A 17,227-nucleotide genomic window follows, 5' to 3' on the forward strand; every position below is an offset into this window, starting at 1 on the left:
TTTCTCTGATATTGAAAGCCACTGGAGAATTTTGGCAAGAGAGCAGATACCAGGGAGCCAATTAGTTGGCTATTACGATCCAAGTGAAAAATATATGTATAATGGTGGCTTTTGCCAGGGTGATAGATGAGAAATGGCTGGAGTATGAACATGTTTTAAAAGTAAAACTAATCTTTAATTTCTAATTTTTAGGAATACATCTGTTGTACATATTATAGGATACATGTGAAATTTTGATACAATGTGTAATGATCAGAGTAACTGAAATATCCATCAAATATTTATGATTTGTTCCAAACATTCTAATTCAACTCTTCTAGCTACTGAACTATATAATAATTAATTGCAGTCACCCTATTGTGCTGAGCATCAGATCTTATTCCTTCTAACTGTATTTTTGTACCCATTAACCAACCGCTCTTTATCCCTCCTTCCCCATTACCCTTCACAGCCTCTGGTAACATCATTCTACTATCTCCATGAGTTCAATTTTTTTTTACCTCCCACAAGAGAACATGTAGTATTTGTTCTTCTGTGCCTGCCTTATTTCACTTTACATAATGTGCTCCCATTCTGTCTATATTGTTGCAAATGACAAGATTTCATTTTTAATGGCTGAATAATATTCCATTGTGTATAGGTACCGCAGTTTCCTTATCCATTCATCTGTTGATGGACACTTAGGTTGATTCCCTATCTTGGCTATCATGAATAGTGCTGCAATAAACTTGGGAGTGCAGGTATCTTTTTGATGTACTAATGTTCCCTTCTTTTGGATATATACCCAGCAGTGAGACTGCTGGATCATAATAGCTGTATTTTTAGTTGAGAAACCTCCACACTGTTCTCATAGTGGCTATACTAATTCACATTCCCACCAAGTGTGGGAGAGTTCCCCTTTCTCCACATCCTCACCGGCATTACCTGTCTCTGCATAAGAGCCATTTAAACTGGGGTGAGATGTCTCATTGTAGTTTTGATTTGCATTTCCCTGATGATTAGTGATGTTGAGCATTTTTTAAATTTTTCATATACTATTTGGCCATTTTTATGTCTTTTTGAGAAAGGCCTATTCAGAATTTTTGCCCAGTTTTATTTAACTGCTATTATGTTGAGTTCTTTTTACATTCTGGTTATTAATCCCTCATTAGATGGGTAGTTTGCAAATATTTTCTTCCATTCTGTGGGCTTTTTACTTTTCTGTGCAGCTTCTTAGTGTGATGTGATTCCATTTGTCCATATGGTTATCTAGTTTTCCCAGCACTATTTATTGAAGAAACCATCCTTTCTCCAATGTATGCTCTTGGTGCCTTTGTCAAAAATAAGTTGACTATAAATGTGTGGATTTATTTTTGTGTTCTCTATTCTGTTCCATTCATCTATGGGTCTATTGTTATGCCAATATCATGATTTGGTTATTAAAGCTTTGTAGTATAATTTGAAGTAAGATCGTGTGATGCCTCCAGCTTTGTTCCTTTGTCTCAGAATCACTTTGGCTATTCTAGATCTTTTGTGGTTCTATACAAATTTTAGGATTGTTTTTTGTTATTTCTGTGAAGAATGTCATTGGTATTATGGTAGGGATTGCACTGAATCTGTACATTGATTCAGGTAGTAAAGCTATCAGGATATACTGATGGATTAGAATTGGGTTTGAAGAGAGGAGTCAAGATTCTAAGGAAGGATGGATTTACCATTTACTAAAACAAAGATGATTTAGGAAAACTTGGGTGGGAATGGGGGAAATATATGCTTTGTAGATAGATACTAGAAACAGGAACAAATAGTTGGAAGAGGAAGGGAGGCAGATTTTGGTGTGCTGTAAGGCAGACAGACAGTTCTATAACAAATAGAGCCATCTCAAAATGGATAGGGCTTCCTTTGTGTCTATCACTAGAAGTAATTAATGTTAAGATTCATGTATATCTGTTGTGATAACAGAAGAACTATGGGAGTTGTATTTATAAGGACTCTTAAGATTTTATTCAGACTCATACATGTTTTCTTTCATTAATATTAAATACAGAAACATAGGTAAAGCTAAATATTAGGTATCAAATATGTTTACTTTCCAATATTTCTAAAAATTCCATTTAAAAACTTCAAGATTTAAATTCAAATTGGGAAATCTGCCTCCTCCCATTAAAAGGATTTTATTAATCTTATTCCAATGCTTAGGACACAGTAGGTACTCAATATGTGAATTAACGAACAGAAGATTTTATGAACAAGTCAAAGCTTATACTTGATTTCATGGTTTTGACAGATACTGCCAAACTGCCCCTTAAAAATTAAGTACCAACTGACGTTCCATTCACCAAGAATATGACAGGACTATTTCCCCACAACTTTGCCAATCCAGAGGATTTACATTGTTTTTAATTGTTAATGATAGGTGATAAACAACATTGTTTTCATTTTTTATAACTAATATAGGGTTCAAGGCTTTTCACATTTTATTGGGCATTTGTATTTTTGTGAATTGAATTTTAATACTGTTTGCCTTTCAGTTGGTTTGTTTTTTCTTACCAACTGAAATGAGTTCATATACTAAAGACATTAAAAACACTGTCATATGCTACAAATATTTCCCTTTACCTTTTCTGTATAAAAATTTAAATGATACAAATATCCTTTTTTGTTGTTTTTCTAAGCTAAGCCATACTTTGCTAATCACACTTAATTTCACTCATTCAACATATGATGTTACATTACTGATTATGTATGTGCAAGGAAATGTACTAAATATTACATGTGTGTGGGTACCAGATAAAAAAGTGAATAACATCCTATTTTAAGGGACCTTACAATCATGAAGGGTTGTTAGACACATCCCTGTAAGGCAGTATGCAGTTAAGTGCTGTAATAGAAGTTTGCCATTAGTGTTCTTATGAAGGAGAGGGTATTTCCTCAAGTAATTCAGATAGGTTTTCGGAAGAGTTAAAATCTGAATTAGGACTGGGCATGGTGGATCACACCTGTAATCCTAGTTCTTTGGGAGGTGGAGGCAGGAAGATCAATTGAGGCTGGGAGTTTGAGACCAGCCTGAGACAAAGACCTACTCTCTACAAAAAAATACAAAAATTAGCCGCACATGGTAACACATGTCTGTAGTCTTAGCTACTCGGCAGGCTGAGGCAGGAGGATCACTTAAAGTCAGGAGTCTGAAGTTGCAGCGAGCTATGATGACCCCACTGCACTCTAGCCTGAGCAACAGAGCAAGACTCTGTCCACTCTGTAAAAAAAATCTTAATTTAGGCCTTGAAAGAGAGTTAGAATTTGAAGGGGTAAACATGCAAGTAAACTGCACAAGCAGATATAGAGAAAACAAATACAAGGTGTGTTCAGAGAATAGTGGACAATTCAGTTTGGGTTGAATAATACTGTAGGGAAATAGTATTTGTAAGACTAAACCTGATGAATGTTTTCTAAATCCTTTTCATTATGTGGCCTTTAACTGGCTTTCATAGTACCAAAAGCTTCCTAGCATATCATAGCCCTTGGCAAATGAAGCAGAGGCTGCATGAAAGGCAATTTTCATTTTCACACTCCTTCAACAGCCAAGGCTTTCCCAATTTATGTTACACACATCCAAACAGACTAGCGTTATATAATCTGAGGCATATCCTGCACTTTAGTTTTCTAATCTGATTAGATATTTAAGGTTCCTTTAGGATTGAAACTTCTAGAAATCACAGATTGCAGGAAGTATCAACTCTCATTTTGATTACAGATAAAACATTCTTAACTTACCTTATTCCCTAAATACGAGGAACTCATTATGAGGTCCTTGGCATAGATACTTTAAAAAATGGAAGCAAAATAGTCTAATATCATATATACTTTGTGTGCTATCATCTTTGCACAGTAATATAAAGCATGGTATTGTTGACATCTATTTAGTTGTAAACATGAACAACTTAAAAATATAACCTGTAAGTTTAAGTTTACCCCATCCAAGTTTAATTAGACTTAAGACAGTTTAAACTAGATGCCCACAAAACTATTTGTGAATCAATTGTCTTTTAAATTCCAGTCACCCAATAACTTAAGGGATCCAGGCTTACAAGCAAAGGTTATAAATTTAGCACAGAATGATTAATTCTTTGGGTAAAGATTAAGAGATAATAACATAAATATGGTTTGAAAAAGTGTCAAGTCTTATATATTCTTCAAGGTAATAGGGAAGAAAATAAGGTATACATATTTAGCTAAGCTTAGAGTTAATAAATAAGCTATTTAGATAAAAAATAATTAAATTGATGCTATAAATTCAAACTCAAGTATTTCTGATTATTGAGGTAGTTAATATTCTACCACCTGAAATCTCAGTAACAAACATAATACATAAATTCAACATATTTTTGCTATTTGTTAAATATATATGCATATAAATGTTTCCTTCAGTAAACTGTAAGTAGAAAAACTAAAGAACAGATCTTTTTTCATATTTGACTTGAAAATAGTATACTTTCCAGCTTTCAATATATATACAAATTTCTTCCCTAATCTTATAATTTTATACAACTTGTATTATTCTACTGCCATTAGCTGTAGGAACATTGATATAAGGGAACTCAAAAATTCACATTTGGGGAGAAAATGAGAACCGAACAGTGATTTTATCACTGCAAAGTTAACTATTACTTAGTATCCCCTAATGCTAACATATGGCAGATCACTAGCCATAAAGTGCATTCTGGAATTTAAGGGACATTAGTTGAAGCCCTTCAATACAATCATATCATTCCCAACATTACCTTTGAAAATAAATACTTGGAATTCTAGGACATATCTTAGATCCTGTTTGGACATTCCATTCAATTTATTGGAATACTTTTTTAAAAATATGGCATTACAAATAGAGAATGAAGGGAAAAAAAGTTAAATTTCACCTTAAGCACTTACCAGTCTAATAGCATCACTAAAAATGGTATTCTTTTGGTCATGGCATGAAATATGCATATAATCTAAGGCTGTTTTTTTAATTACCGAGTGCTTTCAAGTTGGAAAATGCATTATGAAACAAAGATGTTGCCAGGTTTACTCAATGAGTGCTTTGACAGTATATAAATAAGTGACAGAGTAATACTATATTTATATGATTGGGACTCAAGAATCATTAAATGATACAACTGAAAAGAGCTATATGATTCATTTATCCAGGATTTATAAAACTGTTTACCAATAAAATAGTTAAACTATGCATACTTTCTAAAACAGTCTTTCAGTTTGTTCCAACATGCTTGCTCTCCTGACTAGATATTAGCTAGAAATCAGCAAGAAAAGCCTTTTCCCCTATCATCACTTGGCAAATATGTAAAACCAAACTCCAAAACCTTTCTGCCAGCTGGGCTGCCCTCTACTGGACTATTTAAGGTATTCAGTCAGCAGGTCAATGCAATTTTACAAGGTAACACAGTAGATATAAATGTAAATTTCCCATATCTCAATCAAACTGAAGTTCCCTGAATATGTTTTTTAAAAAAGAGAATAAGAACGCTTTGGCAAATTAAATTTTACCATTGGGAAAAAAAAATCAGTGGAGTGCTAAATTATACAACAATTTCAGTAATTTTGAGAACTGGTTACGATGAAGTTTACAGTCTTAGTCTCCTATTCAACCTTAGAGACAGATTTGCAGCAATAATAGTAGTAAAGGGTAGGAGCAATGGGTATATTCTAATGTCAGTCTTTTGCGATGATTTGTGTATTGATACAAATCACATTTTTGCGAGTCCATTCACACTATCGATGTTTTCTTATGCATAAATATGGGTCACAGTAGACACACGCTGAATAGATAATATCTGTTAAGTCTCTTGCCACACGCATAGACTTTTCAGAGCTGTCTCCTCTGTGAAAATTCATTTTAAGGAGCAAGTTGTTTTTCTCTGTGGTTCATCCCCATGCCTGAGATTTGCAGTAATGTAGGACCAGTTTACCATCACTGCCAAAACACTACAAAAAAGAAAAGGCAATAAATCAAATTCAGTGTTTGTTATTTTTAGATGAAACTAAGAAAAAATAAGTCATGTATCCTAAATATTCATATAGATGTAAGTTACCTCTGTGATAGGCTAATTCTTTCAAAAGATGCCAGTTTCTATCAGACACATATCAACAGTCATAAATGTTTAATAAAACTGCATGTTAAGCATCTTAGGCATGGATGGGCAAATCTTGTCCCTTTTTCTACATCTCCAATTGGTCTATGTGATTTCAGCTGTTTTCTAGTAGTGGTACTAGTATGTATACTCTGATTATTTCCATGAAACTGCAGGAAGGTTGAATAAAGTCAATCTTACATAGTTTTTTTCATTTTCTTGGAGCTAGATCTGGATTACAGATTGTAAGAACAATGTAGAAGAAATGAGATACAGATGAAGGAAGTCTTACTTTCTGAGAATACAAACAAAAGATTACCTTGAAGTATAATTTATTAAGATCCTATTATGTTCAAGGTGCTAGAGATATAACAGAAAACAAGAAAGCCATTTCTTTCTCAAATAGAGAATTAAGAATGGCATGCCATTTCTTAAAGATAGGAATTAATGATCACAGTATAGACTACAACATACATAATATACAGATGAGCATACTCCATTAAGAAAAGAAAAAGCAGTAACTTTTTACCTCATAGAGGGTTCCAACTTCCTGATCTGGGGAAGGAGCAAAGGACTGATTCACATAAATAAACTGTAAGAAAGGAAAAAAAAAACAGAGATTCTCTTTTAATAGTATTCTGATTAACCTGCATTTTTCTGGGTTCCAATCAGCCAGCTATTTCACTTTCTTTGTCTTCAGAATTAAAGAAAGTTTCCCTAAACTCCTTCTAATTCTCATAAAATGGTCAATTTAAAGAGATCTTTATGAAGATCGCATCTTTCCTCCAGAGGAATAAAAATAACAGAACTTATGTTCTTAGTGGTTCCTATCTTTTTAAAACTAATAAACTTTTAAATATTTTTTACAAATAGCTTTTAAAGGGCTATTCAAGAAATTACATTATCATAAAAATTGTCTCACCAATAAATACAAAATTTCTAACAAAATTTCACATACACAGCCAGAAATCAACAAATCTAATATTTAAGATGCTTTGTGCATTTTTCTTGGGTAAATGTATAACATACAAGGTTTTCTTTTTGACCTTTACCACCTTTCAAAGGTACTGAAACTTCAGGTTGGGTGTCACTACCATAAAGTTACCTACAGATAAATGAAAAAGGAAAGGATAGGAAAAAATAGGAAAAAAGGGATAGGAGATAGGAAAAAAGGTAGCATAATTGAAACCTAATGTCCTTAGAACATTGTTCTTTAAAGGATTACTGTTCAATGTTTCAGTTAGTCTATTTTTACTAAAATATTTCTAGTACTCAAAAAAAAAAATTCTGAAAGATACTGAAATAAAAGATTATAGGGTCAAAGTGTCATTTGATAATTTTCTTTTTAGAAAACAGGACATTTTCAGGTAACAAATGTAACATATTCAATTTCTTTTTAATATCTATAATCAAATGCTGAGACTAAAATATCTTAGACCTAACATAGTATTTTTTATAAAAAACAGTATCAGAACAGTTGGTTACATACTATTTTGGTCACCAACTATAACAGGAATAAATGTTGCTCACATTTCTCCCTTAAGCAAAATAGTGCAGTGATTAAGCTTATAGGTTCTACTGATTGAGATGTGTGTTTGAATCCTGGCTTTAAATATAAATAACATTTTTCATACTGTTTCCTTATATGTAAGATTTGGAAAATACTACTACCTATACTTTTTGAATTTGCTAGAAAAGATAAAATGAGGTTAATACACACCAAGTATCAGTGTCTGGTATATGTAGTCAATACCCATTATTAAATTACTTAAAAATAGTTCATGTTTAAATATCAATTCATGGTTAAGTCTGAGTAAAGTTCTAACATAAATTTCAGAAATATGCCAAGTGTGGTTGTATGTATCTATAATCCCAGCTACTTGAGAGGGTTAGGTGGGAGGGTTGCTTGAGCTCAGGCGTTCGAGATCAGCTGGGGCAACATAGATTCCATTTCAAAAATAAATAAAAATTATTTTTTTAAAATGCTCAGAAATAAAACAGAAAGCAATGTACATTTTTTAATGTGAATTTCCTATAACACAGACATAACTTGTGTTTAGTTCTTAGCCATTTAACTTTGAGTGAACACTGATTTTACTCTTTTCGCACATTATAATAAATCAGAGGAAAGGCTCTGAATGAGTTTATTTCAGCAAATATTCATGAGCATCTATGATATGCTAGAAACTGTACAAAGTATGGCCCTATGAAAAGTAATATAACGTCTCCCCTCAATGAGCTTACGGACTATTGGAGAGGCAAACACACACAAGTAGCTTAGAATATAGATGAGAATTGTGCATCTAATGATGTAGCACAGAAATGTGGCATTAGCCTAGCCTAGCAAAAAGGACAGGGAAGGCTTCCTGGAAAAGATACATGAGGAATAAGCAATATTCAACCAGGTGAACAAAGTAGTAATTAGAACTTTGTAGGCAAAGGAGACAAAGATAACGTGAGTGTTCATGTGGACAGCAGAACTGATGGAGTAAAGAACAAAAGGAATTCAATGTGATTTTGTAACAGGAGTTAATAAGCAGAAGTAAATACAATTTAAAAAAAAGCAATTCAGCTAGTTTAAAAGAGATAAAGCCATAATGGTTTGTTTACCATAAAGCTCTGTACAAGTAACAGGTTATCATCATCATCAATCCCACTGAAGAAACTTAGAAGTGGCTTATAATTTGTTACTTTTAAAGTAGATGTAGTTACGTTGGGTTTATGAAAATAAAATCTCTAAAACCCAAGCACTTGGGCAGATAAAATTAGTTTTATTAAATGATTTAGTTTTTAAATTACCAGTCTTTAAGTTGATGTCTCTCTAGTTATTTCAGTTGTTCTTTGTCTAGTGCAGGGGTCCTCAAACTTTTTTAAACAGGGGCCAGTTCACTGTCCCTCACACCATTGGAAAGCTGGACTATAGTTTAAAAAAAACTATGAACAAATTCCTATGCACACTGCACATATCTTATTTTGAAGTAAAAAAACAAATGGGCAAAAACACCCGCATGTGGCCCGCGGGCCGTAGTTTGAGGATGCCTGGTCTAGTGGATTCCCCAGCAAGGGTTCACGGGAGTAGTATTCCCTGAACTGTGACTGTGAGTTCTTGCACACTGCTAATAGTCTGTGCCCTCATTAAGTCAGACTGGCAGGATATAAAACCCTTATCTCACACTGTCTTTCTCTGAGTATCTTTCCTGACAAAGTTTAATGATAGTATTAAATCATGCTCTCTTATTTCCCCCTATATTTCCCCAGGATAATTTTTTCTTGCAAGCCCAGTAATTTTATCAGAATGTGTCTTGATAGTCTTCATTCTAGGTTGATGTTCTCAGGTACTTGGTATGTTTTTTCAATTTGTAGTTTCAAATTCCATTTTATCTTACATTTCATTTGCATGATAGTTTTATAGTATTTCTTCCGTTCTCTTGCTTTGGGAGTCTTGTTCATACGTTCATTCTCATTTGTTCATACTCAATGTCATTTTCTCTTGACTTTTTTTTACTTTTTTAATTAAAAAATATTTTTTGCCTTCTATTTTTAAGACAGTATGTGTTGATTTGTTCATATGTTCCTTCTAGTTTAGTATCCATTTCTGAAATAATTTTACTTTTTATTCTTTTCTTGAGCTGTCACTTCATTTCTTAGTTTTACTAATGCTGATTTATCTTGTTCTTTTATATTTTGAACCATTTTCTTAGTATCTTTCAGCTTGTTTTGAAATACAAAGTTATAGTTTTTGACTTGTCTTGTAGGCACATTTTTCTGGCATTTCATTGTCTTTAGGGATATTGTTCTGCTTTTATTTTTTCCTTGTAACACTGTACAGGATTTGACCTTGATACTTCTTGTTGCTCATTTTTATGTGAAATTAGTGTCCATCAACTTCTAGAATAAGGTGGGTTAGGTTAGTTTTTCCAACTTCAGAGCTCCCTCTTCTGTTTTTTGTAGTGTTCAAAAATACAGAAGTTTGCTTTCTGGGCTTTCCAAGTTCTGTTCCCCTCCACTTGGATTTGTTCCTTCTCTTTCCTTTCTTTCTCATGTTCCTATCCTGCTCAATTTTCATTTCATTTCCCATAATTTTTCTCCAGTATGGGTTCCTGTCCTGGAAGGGAGCCATAATGGGTCTATTTTTAGAGCTTGGGTCCCTTTAGTGCAGGCATATTGTAATCACCTGCTTTAGCAGAGGACAAAATCCCTTATTTTCAACTTCCCTCTTAAACTGGCCCACTTTGTTTTCCAGTGAGGACCTGTTACTATTTTCTCAGTGCTATCAAATACTAACCCTGTTGCTTGCTGTTTCTTTCACCACAGATGCTGACACCCTGCAGGCCCTGTGGTTGTTGGTTTGTGTTTTGGGTTGGTGAGGATATCTTGTCACGTAGCTTTGTTATAAGTACTACTCATCGGTTTTTAGTTTTGCTATCTAGTTGACTAAACTTTTCTGAAAAATCAAAGAGATTTCAACTATGCCTTCTGATACCACTGCTATCTTCCCAGAATTTCTAATATTACTTTTTTCCTTTAACATCCATTTTGCTAATACAAGCAGGACCTAGACACAGCTTGATAAAAGTCAGAAGATGTAAGTTCTAATTTAGTAAATTATTAATAGGAAAATGACTCATTTATGTTCCTGATTGCTTAAATAGGAGAAGATTATCAAATTCACTACAGAAACTTTAATTTGACCCATATGAAATTGTTTTTGATGGTTGATTGATGGCAATTTTGCATGGTTCCATCAAATACATACTGATAGCAAGTCCTTTCAGATTACTGAAAATAGGCAATACAAAATTTCAAGACACTAACAGTAATATAGGACATAGTATCATTTCATCTTTTCTTCCACCTTTTTTCTTTTTCTGCCTACTGTTGCTACCTCTGAAGATTTTTCTTCTCTCTATATTTCTAAAACTAATGCTTTCAATTACTTGGCACTACTCTACTTTCTACCTTATCTACTCTTCCTGTTGCATCTTTAGTAGAGATATAGCCTCTGCTCATTTCTCTCAAGTGTATGTCCTCATTCCCTTGACCTTTCTACTTAGACCTGAGCTCTAGGCAAGGTACTCTGCTTTTTGAGGGTTTAGCAATCATGTGCATGTGGAAAACACTAAAATCTCTTGCTATTTCCTCTTCAATTAAATTGTATATGACATTCTTATCATTTATTCCTAATACTTTTCCCAAACAACTTTCCTTGGAGGGGTCCCTGACTTTATGCCATTCTTGCCTCAGATAACTTCTAGCGATTAATCTCTCTTGTATTTACTTTTATATGAATGCCCCTTTTGTGAGAGCCACTTATAGCCAAACTCTTTCTTTGCTCCTCACTGACAAAAAGAAACTCCAACTCCACTTAATGATCAGTTTACTCATTTTACTTGTTCTCACTCCTGTGTTCATAAGCAAACATATATCCCTCCCCAACACTTACACATAAATTCCTAATTTGTATTTCAAAGATACTTAGTGATTCTTCAGTTATCTATCAACTCATATGCTGAGTTAATAATACCCAGGATTGTAATCTATCTGCAGATAAAGGTGTCTGATACATACTTTTATAGTCAAATACCCAATTAAAAACCAGTGACATTTAAAGTATGAACCCCTACTACATCAACCAACATGAAGCGCTCATCAACGTATACTAGAATGTGCAATAGCTACAGCTTTTAGTTCTTTCACAATATACAGCAAAGATTCACCGCTTACCTCAAGAAAAAAAATGGGGAAAAAAGCAACACTGGTATGAAAACAAATTTTACAGAAATTCTGTACTGATGTACAGAGAATGTAATGCTCTATGATAGATTTTTCTGCATGGGTATTCAGCGACTTTCTGAGGAAAATAATCACTACAGTAGGTGTAAAAAAATGGTTCACATTATAAAGCAAATTTAAAACTCATTTCATTTCAGGATTTCCCAGAGAATCTTTCCATAAAATAAATTCCAACAATAAAGAAATAAAAGAGCATAACAAAAAAGTAACATCTGTGGCCCCATATGCATTTCTATAAACTAGTTATTTGTTGTTGCATAAGAACTATTGCAAGTTTCTGTGGAAAATGATCAGCATTGGTTTCATACCAACTGTTCTGAGGCCACAAGTTTAAGGAATTTTTTGATGAAGTCAATGAGTCCTTGGATGGTTCGGGTTCGCTCCACAGCCCACTTCTTTGTTTTCATAATAGGGGTGTCTCCAACAGCCTTTAGCAGAATGTCAACTGTAAAAGAAAAAAAAAATTACTGACAATTACACTGAAACATCTAAAGAGAATGTGATATTAAAGTCTTTAGGAAACCTTAATCTTTAATCTACATACATGTTATATATTTACGATACTAAAGATATTAGGTAATTAAACATGAATGTTTGATTTTGAATCAAAAGTTTAGCTTATTATATCTCAAACAAGAAGCAGTACAATTAATCAAAGTATGTGCCTCTCAACACACTTTTGCCATCTTAACAGTAGCTTGTTTATGTCAACAAAAAAGCCTGGCGAGCAAGTGGCGATGAAATTGCAAAAGGTGTTTTCCACAGCTTGTTGAGAATTGAGTATTTTTCCTCACCAGTGGTCCAAAGCCTGGAAGAAATGGTACTCAGCTGGTGCAAGGTCTGGTGAACACAGTGGATGACAAAGAGTTTCCGAGTCCAGCTTCTGCAGTTTGAGCAGCACTGTCTTTTCTGTGACAAGTGGTCTTGCATGAGGATTGGCCTGTCTCTATTGACCAATCTTGGCTGCTAATCCCAAGCATCCTCATCACTTTGTCCAGTTGGCTGCAGCAGATATCTGCTGTAATCAACCAACCAGGTTTCATGAAGCTGCAGTGGATAATACCAGCACTGGACTACCAAACAGACACTATTAGCTTTTTTAAAACAAATATTTGGTTTTGGACTCTTTCAGCATTTCATTGTTATCCAACCATTGTGCTGAAAGTTTGTGACTGTCAAAAACAATCCATTTTTCATCACATGTAACAATATGACGTAGAAATGGTTTGCCTTTATGTCATGACAGCAAAGAAAGCCAAGCTTCAATACAACTTCTCTTTTGATGCTTGTTTAAGTCATGTGGTATCTATCTACCCAGCTTCTTTACCTTGCTGATTTGTTTGAAGTCGTCCAATATTATAGGACTAGTAACATTAAACTTTGCTGCTAATTCACATGTAGACTGAGATGGATTCGTTTCTACTACAGCTTTCAGCTCATAATTATCCACCTTGGTCTCAGGTCATCCACATGGCTCACCTTCAGGATTAAAATCAACACAACAGAATTTCTAAAACCATTGATGTACTGTGCTTTCACTAGCCTTCCCAAACACTTCGTTGATATTTAAAGCTTTCTGTGCTGCGTTGGTTCCGTGACAGAACTTGTATCAGAAAATAATATGAATTTTTAACTTACCCATAGTTTCACAAAAATTGCTCTGGAAAAAAAAACTTTCAAAGATAATGATAAGCCAAACTGTGCGCTTGAAAGAACGAGAATGTACCTTCACAAAAAAACCCACAATGACAAAAAAAAACCAAAAAAAAAAAACCCAAGTATAAAAGTGGAATGTCAGAAATCAACTGTCAAACTTAGTACTAAAGGAAATCGGACATTCCGTACTAAGTAACCTAATATATCAGAGATATAAAGAGTCTTTTTCATCATGTCTTTTTCTTGATTCTACAAAGTTCTCCCCAAGGCACTAATCTGTATAATTTATTTTAACAGGCAATTCCAAAGAGAAGAAATATAATTAGTCAATAAAGATATGAAGAAAACAGCAAAATAACATCATGGCCATTTTCACTGACCATATAGGTAAAGATCAGAATAGTGTAGATCATACTAGTGTTGAGAATATAAAATGGTATATACCCTTTCTGGAAAGCAGTATGTTAATACAGATCCCAATACTTAAAGATATACTTTGATTCTGTAATATTTCTAGGAATTTAGTCTAAGAAAATATGAGATGTGTAAAGATTCAGTTAGAAAGATTTCACCTTCATTTAGTCATTTATTTTTATAGAAAAAAATAGTAAACCTAAATATCTAACAAGGATATTATACTCTACCATATAATGTAGTAAAGAGCACATACTCCAAATTGCCTGGGTTCAAATCCTGGCTCAACCACTTGCTAGATATGTGTATGTATGTCTGCCTATGTGTGTGTATATATATACCTGGATAAGCTTTTTAATCTCCCCATGCCACAGTTTCTTCATTTGTAAAAGGGGATAATAGCACCCAACTGGTAGGGTTGTTATGAGAATTAAATGAGTTAATACACACTTAGAACAGTATCCAGCACATAACTCACACTTATTTAACATTAAGAATATTAAGCAGCCATTAAAGGAACACATTATAAAATTATATTTAACAGCAAAGGAAAGTCACCAAAATTCTAAATACAAAGCAGCATGTATATGATCTCTATTTCATTAAAACAATCACAAAAACATACATAAATATAAAATAGTATGTACCAAAATGTTATTTCTCAGTGGTAACATTACAGGCAATTATTTGGTTTTACTTATCTTTTTTTGTAACTACCAAATTTTCAATAAACTTAAGGAAAGCAGTAAGTTATTAATAATAAAATACAATAACCAAGGGACAAAAAGTTTCAGAGGGAGAAATCATAAGGTTTCAATGACCCAAAATACAGATATGCAAGCCCAAAGACAATGAGTATGTCCCTTGACATTGTTTTATTTCTAAATATTAAGGGTTTCTTGAAGTTATTTTGCTCAAAAAAAAAAAAAAAAACTATGATCAAAACCAAAAAAATACTGAAAGAATAGAGTACTGCTGCCCTCTAAAGTTAACTCTATTCTATTACAGTACATCCTTCTTACCCCATTCTTTGGGTATTAAAAGTTGGGACTCAATGGGGTCAGAGATCAATTTATTCATGTTTACTCCTGAAATGAAGGCACATAAAACACATGATGCTGTTTATCTTCCTACTAAAGAACTACTTATTCACCCTAGCTTCAGTTATTTTAGGAATAGGAATAAACCTGCAGATAACACAGCTTTTGGTTAGCCTTTCATACCTCTCTTTCTTGCTCCCTCAACCCCGAGGCTATCAATAAAATAACTCAGTTAACGCAATTAGGCATTTCAAGAAAATGAGGCCGAAATATTATGAGATGTATCACTGAAGGAATAAGAAGAGAGGGCAAGAACTAGAGAAGGAAAAGTATTTTAATTATAGCTGCACTCTCCTTTTAAATGTTAAAGGTGATTTGCCTGTAGTCCTGAACTCTGGTTACACATTAGAATCAACTAGGGGAATATGTAAAATACAGTTGTCCACACAAATCAAAATCTTTTTGGAAGCAAGGCCTTGGCACTGGTATGTTCAGTAGCTCCCTCAGGTGACCAAATGTGCCCCAGAGCTAAAACTTTGGTCTGTTTCAACAATTTTTATTCTGTCGATTAAAAAAATGTGAAGTACATGAAATATTAATAGTTAAGCTTCTTTCATCAGACTATCCTCAAAAAATGACTGTAATCTCAGGGTAGGAAATCAATAACTAGACACCAAGTTTTACGCTGGGGAGGCAAACTCAAAGACTAATAGGAGCCAAAACGTAAAAATCTGAATTTTAAATGACAGCTGAAGTTGCAAAAAATATTGTGCGGACCAAGGAAAACATGCCCTTAGGCAATATATGGGTTGTAAGCCACTGCTTTTTGACCTCCGTTTTACACAGCTATTATATTACAGGGTCAAGTAATAAGCTTTTGACTAAGACTGTTAGACCTTAAAACAACAAACCCTTTAAAGTAGGCTCATGCTTATGGTAAATTGGAATAAATATGCAACAAAAATTTGAAAACCATTTGAAAAAGATATTTGCCGCTTTTTTTTCATGGGCAACTCTAACTCTACATAGTGTGCTTCAAGATAAGTTAGCTTTAGAAATTTCTGTATTTTACAATGGCACACTAATTCTCAAGCAATAAAGGCTTTATAAGACAGCTAGTTCAGGCAATGATGTAACTCCCTTACAAAGATTCCAAAATGCTTTTTTTTTTTTTTTTTTATTAAGGCAATGCTTATGCCTTTGGTTTTCCCTTAACATTCTTCATTTGGGTAAGATTTCAGGTTTTTGGTTCAAGGAGTAAATTTACACTCAGTGTGGGTGGGGAAGTGAAGTAGTCCGAAGGCATGAATTCTAACCCAGGCTTTGCCACTGACCATCCCTACACCACCGTAAATTACTATTTGAATAATTAGCTCTTGTGTTTAGTGCCTGGAACTACCGAGATCCCATTCAGCTCCCTCTTTCGAAGAGCTAGCAGTCTGGCCCAACTCAAAGGAAGATGAAAATACAGTGTAAAAAGTGGTGTGGCAGCTACATACGGGGCATGACATCCATAGGGCACCTAAGCAAGCCAGAGATGACTTTGAGAGAAAAGCAACTCAAAGATTTGGAGAACCGGAAAATGCACGTTCTCTCTTCTGAGGACTGATTAAAATGCATGTCTGGGACGAACCCTCCTCAATTTTGCTTCTTAACTGGCCACCACCCCTGGTCGGATGGAATCCGAACCTCCCGCCTCTCTGCCCAGAAAGAAACTGCTCTCAAAATTACTTTTTTTCTTGGTGTCGCCAGCAGGTTCCTCTGTCCCCGGGGAGACTGCAGCGGAAGAAGGGGGTTCCGGAGTGGCAGTTTCTGGGGAGACCTCCGTAAGTCCTTCGCCGCCAGCGGCAGTGGAGGGAGGTAGCTGCAGCACGGACTCTTGCTCCTCGGCCATCTTGCTCGGTGGGAAGCGGAAGCGGAAGTGGCGGCTGAGCGCTTGCAGCGGGCAGGCTTTGAGCCTGGGAATGTCGCAAAGGAGGCGCCGGAGTGGGGGACGGAACCCAACAGTGAAAGTTGGAGTTTCCTAATTGTCTTCCATACCCAAACTGTCGCAGACCCCTGACAGTTAGTATCATATTGGCTGTTTTTCTGAAGCAAAAAACCCAGGGAGGGGGGCCGTAAGCAATACCCACGTCCCCCGCCGAGTGCACGGACGCCCCTCAGGCCAGTGGGCTCGGACCTGGAAACGTTTCCGCTTCCCTCCGCGCCTGCCCCGCC

The 17,227-nt window shown here is 34.7% G+C and overlaps 1 protein-coding gene across 3 annotated transcripts; it reads right to left on the reverse strand.

Moving 5' to 3' along the window:
* Window positions 1-986: 986 nt before the first annotated feature.
* Window positions 987-17,115, reverse strand: ATG12 (autophagy related 12). 3 transcript variants are annotated; one of them, XM_076008291.1, is made up of 4 exons: window positions 16,742-17,108; window positions 12,209-12,345; window positions 6,637-6,699; window positions 987-5,961 (listed from the first exon to the last, which is right to left on the reverse strand). In XM_076008291.1, the coding sequence occupies exons 1-4, from the start codon at window positions 16,902-16,904 to the stop codon at window positions 5,902-5,904; spliced, it is 423 nt and encodes a 140-aa protein (XP_075864406.1). In that variant the 5' UTR covers window positions 16,905-17,108; the 3' UTR covers window positions 987-5,901. The 3 variants fall into 3 exon arrangements, with proteins under 3 accessions (XP_075864406.1, XP_075864407.1, XP_075864408.1); XM_076008292.1 differs by lacking the exon at window positions 6,637-6,699 and having other exon boundaries at window positions 16,742-17,111; XM_076008293.1 differs by lacking the exons at window positions 987-5,961; window positions 12,209-12,345 and having other exon boundaries at window positions 6,638-6,699; window positions 16,742-17,115.
* Window positions 17,116-17,227: the final 112 nt, after the last annotated feature.

This window comes from Microcebus murinus, chromosome 11 (genome assembly GCF_040939455.1).
Source record: "Microcebus murinus isolate Inina chromosome 11, M.murinus_Inina_mat1.0, whole genome shotgun sequence".
Lineage (NCBI taxonomy): Eukaryota > Metazoa > Chordata > Mammalia > Primates > Cheirogaleidae > Microcebus > Microcebus murinus.

Coding starts and splice junctions, on each gene's coding strand:
- ATG12 (XM_076008291.1), bottom strand. CDS start 16,904: ATGGCCGAGGAGCAAGAGTCCGTGCTGCAGCTACCTCCCTCCACTGCC. Junction 6,700..12,208: donor TTGTGGCCTCAGAACAGTTG/GTATGAAACCAA, acceptor CCTTTCTTACAG/TTTATTTATGTGAATCAGTC. Junction 5,962..6,636: donor AAGTTGGAACCCTCTATGAG/GTAAAAAGTTAC, acceptor TCTTTTTTGTAG/TGTTTTGGCAGTGATGGTAA.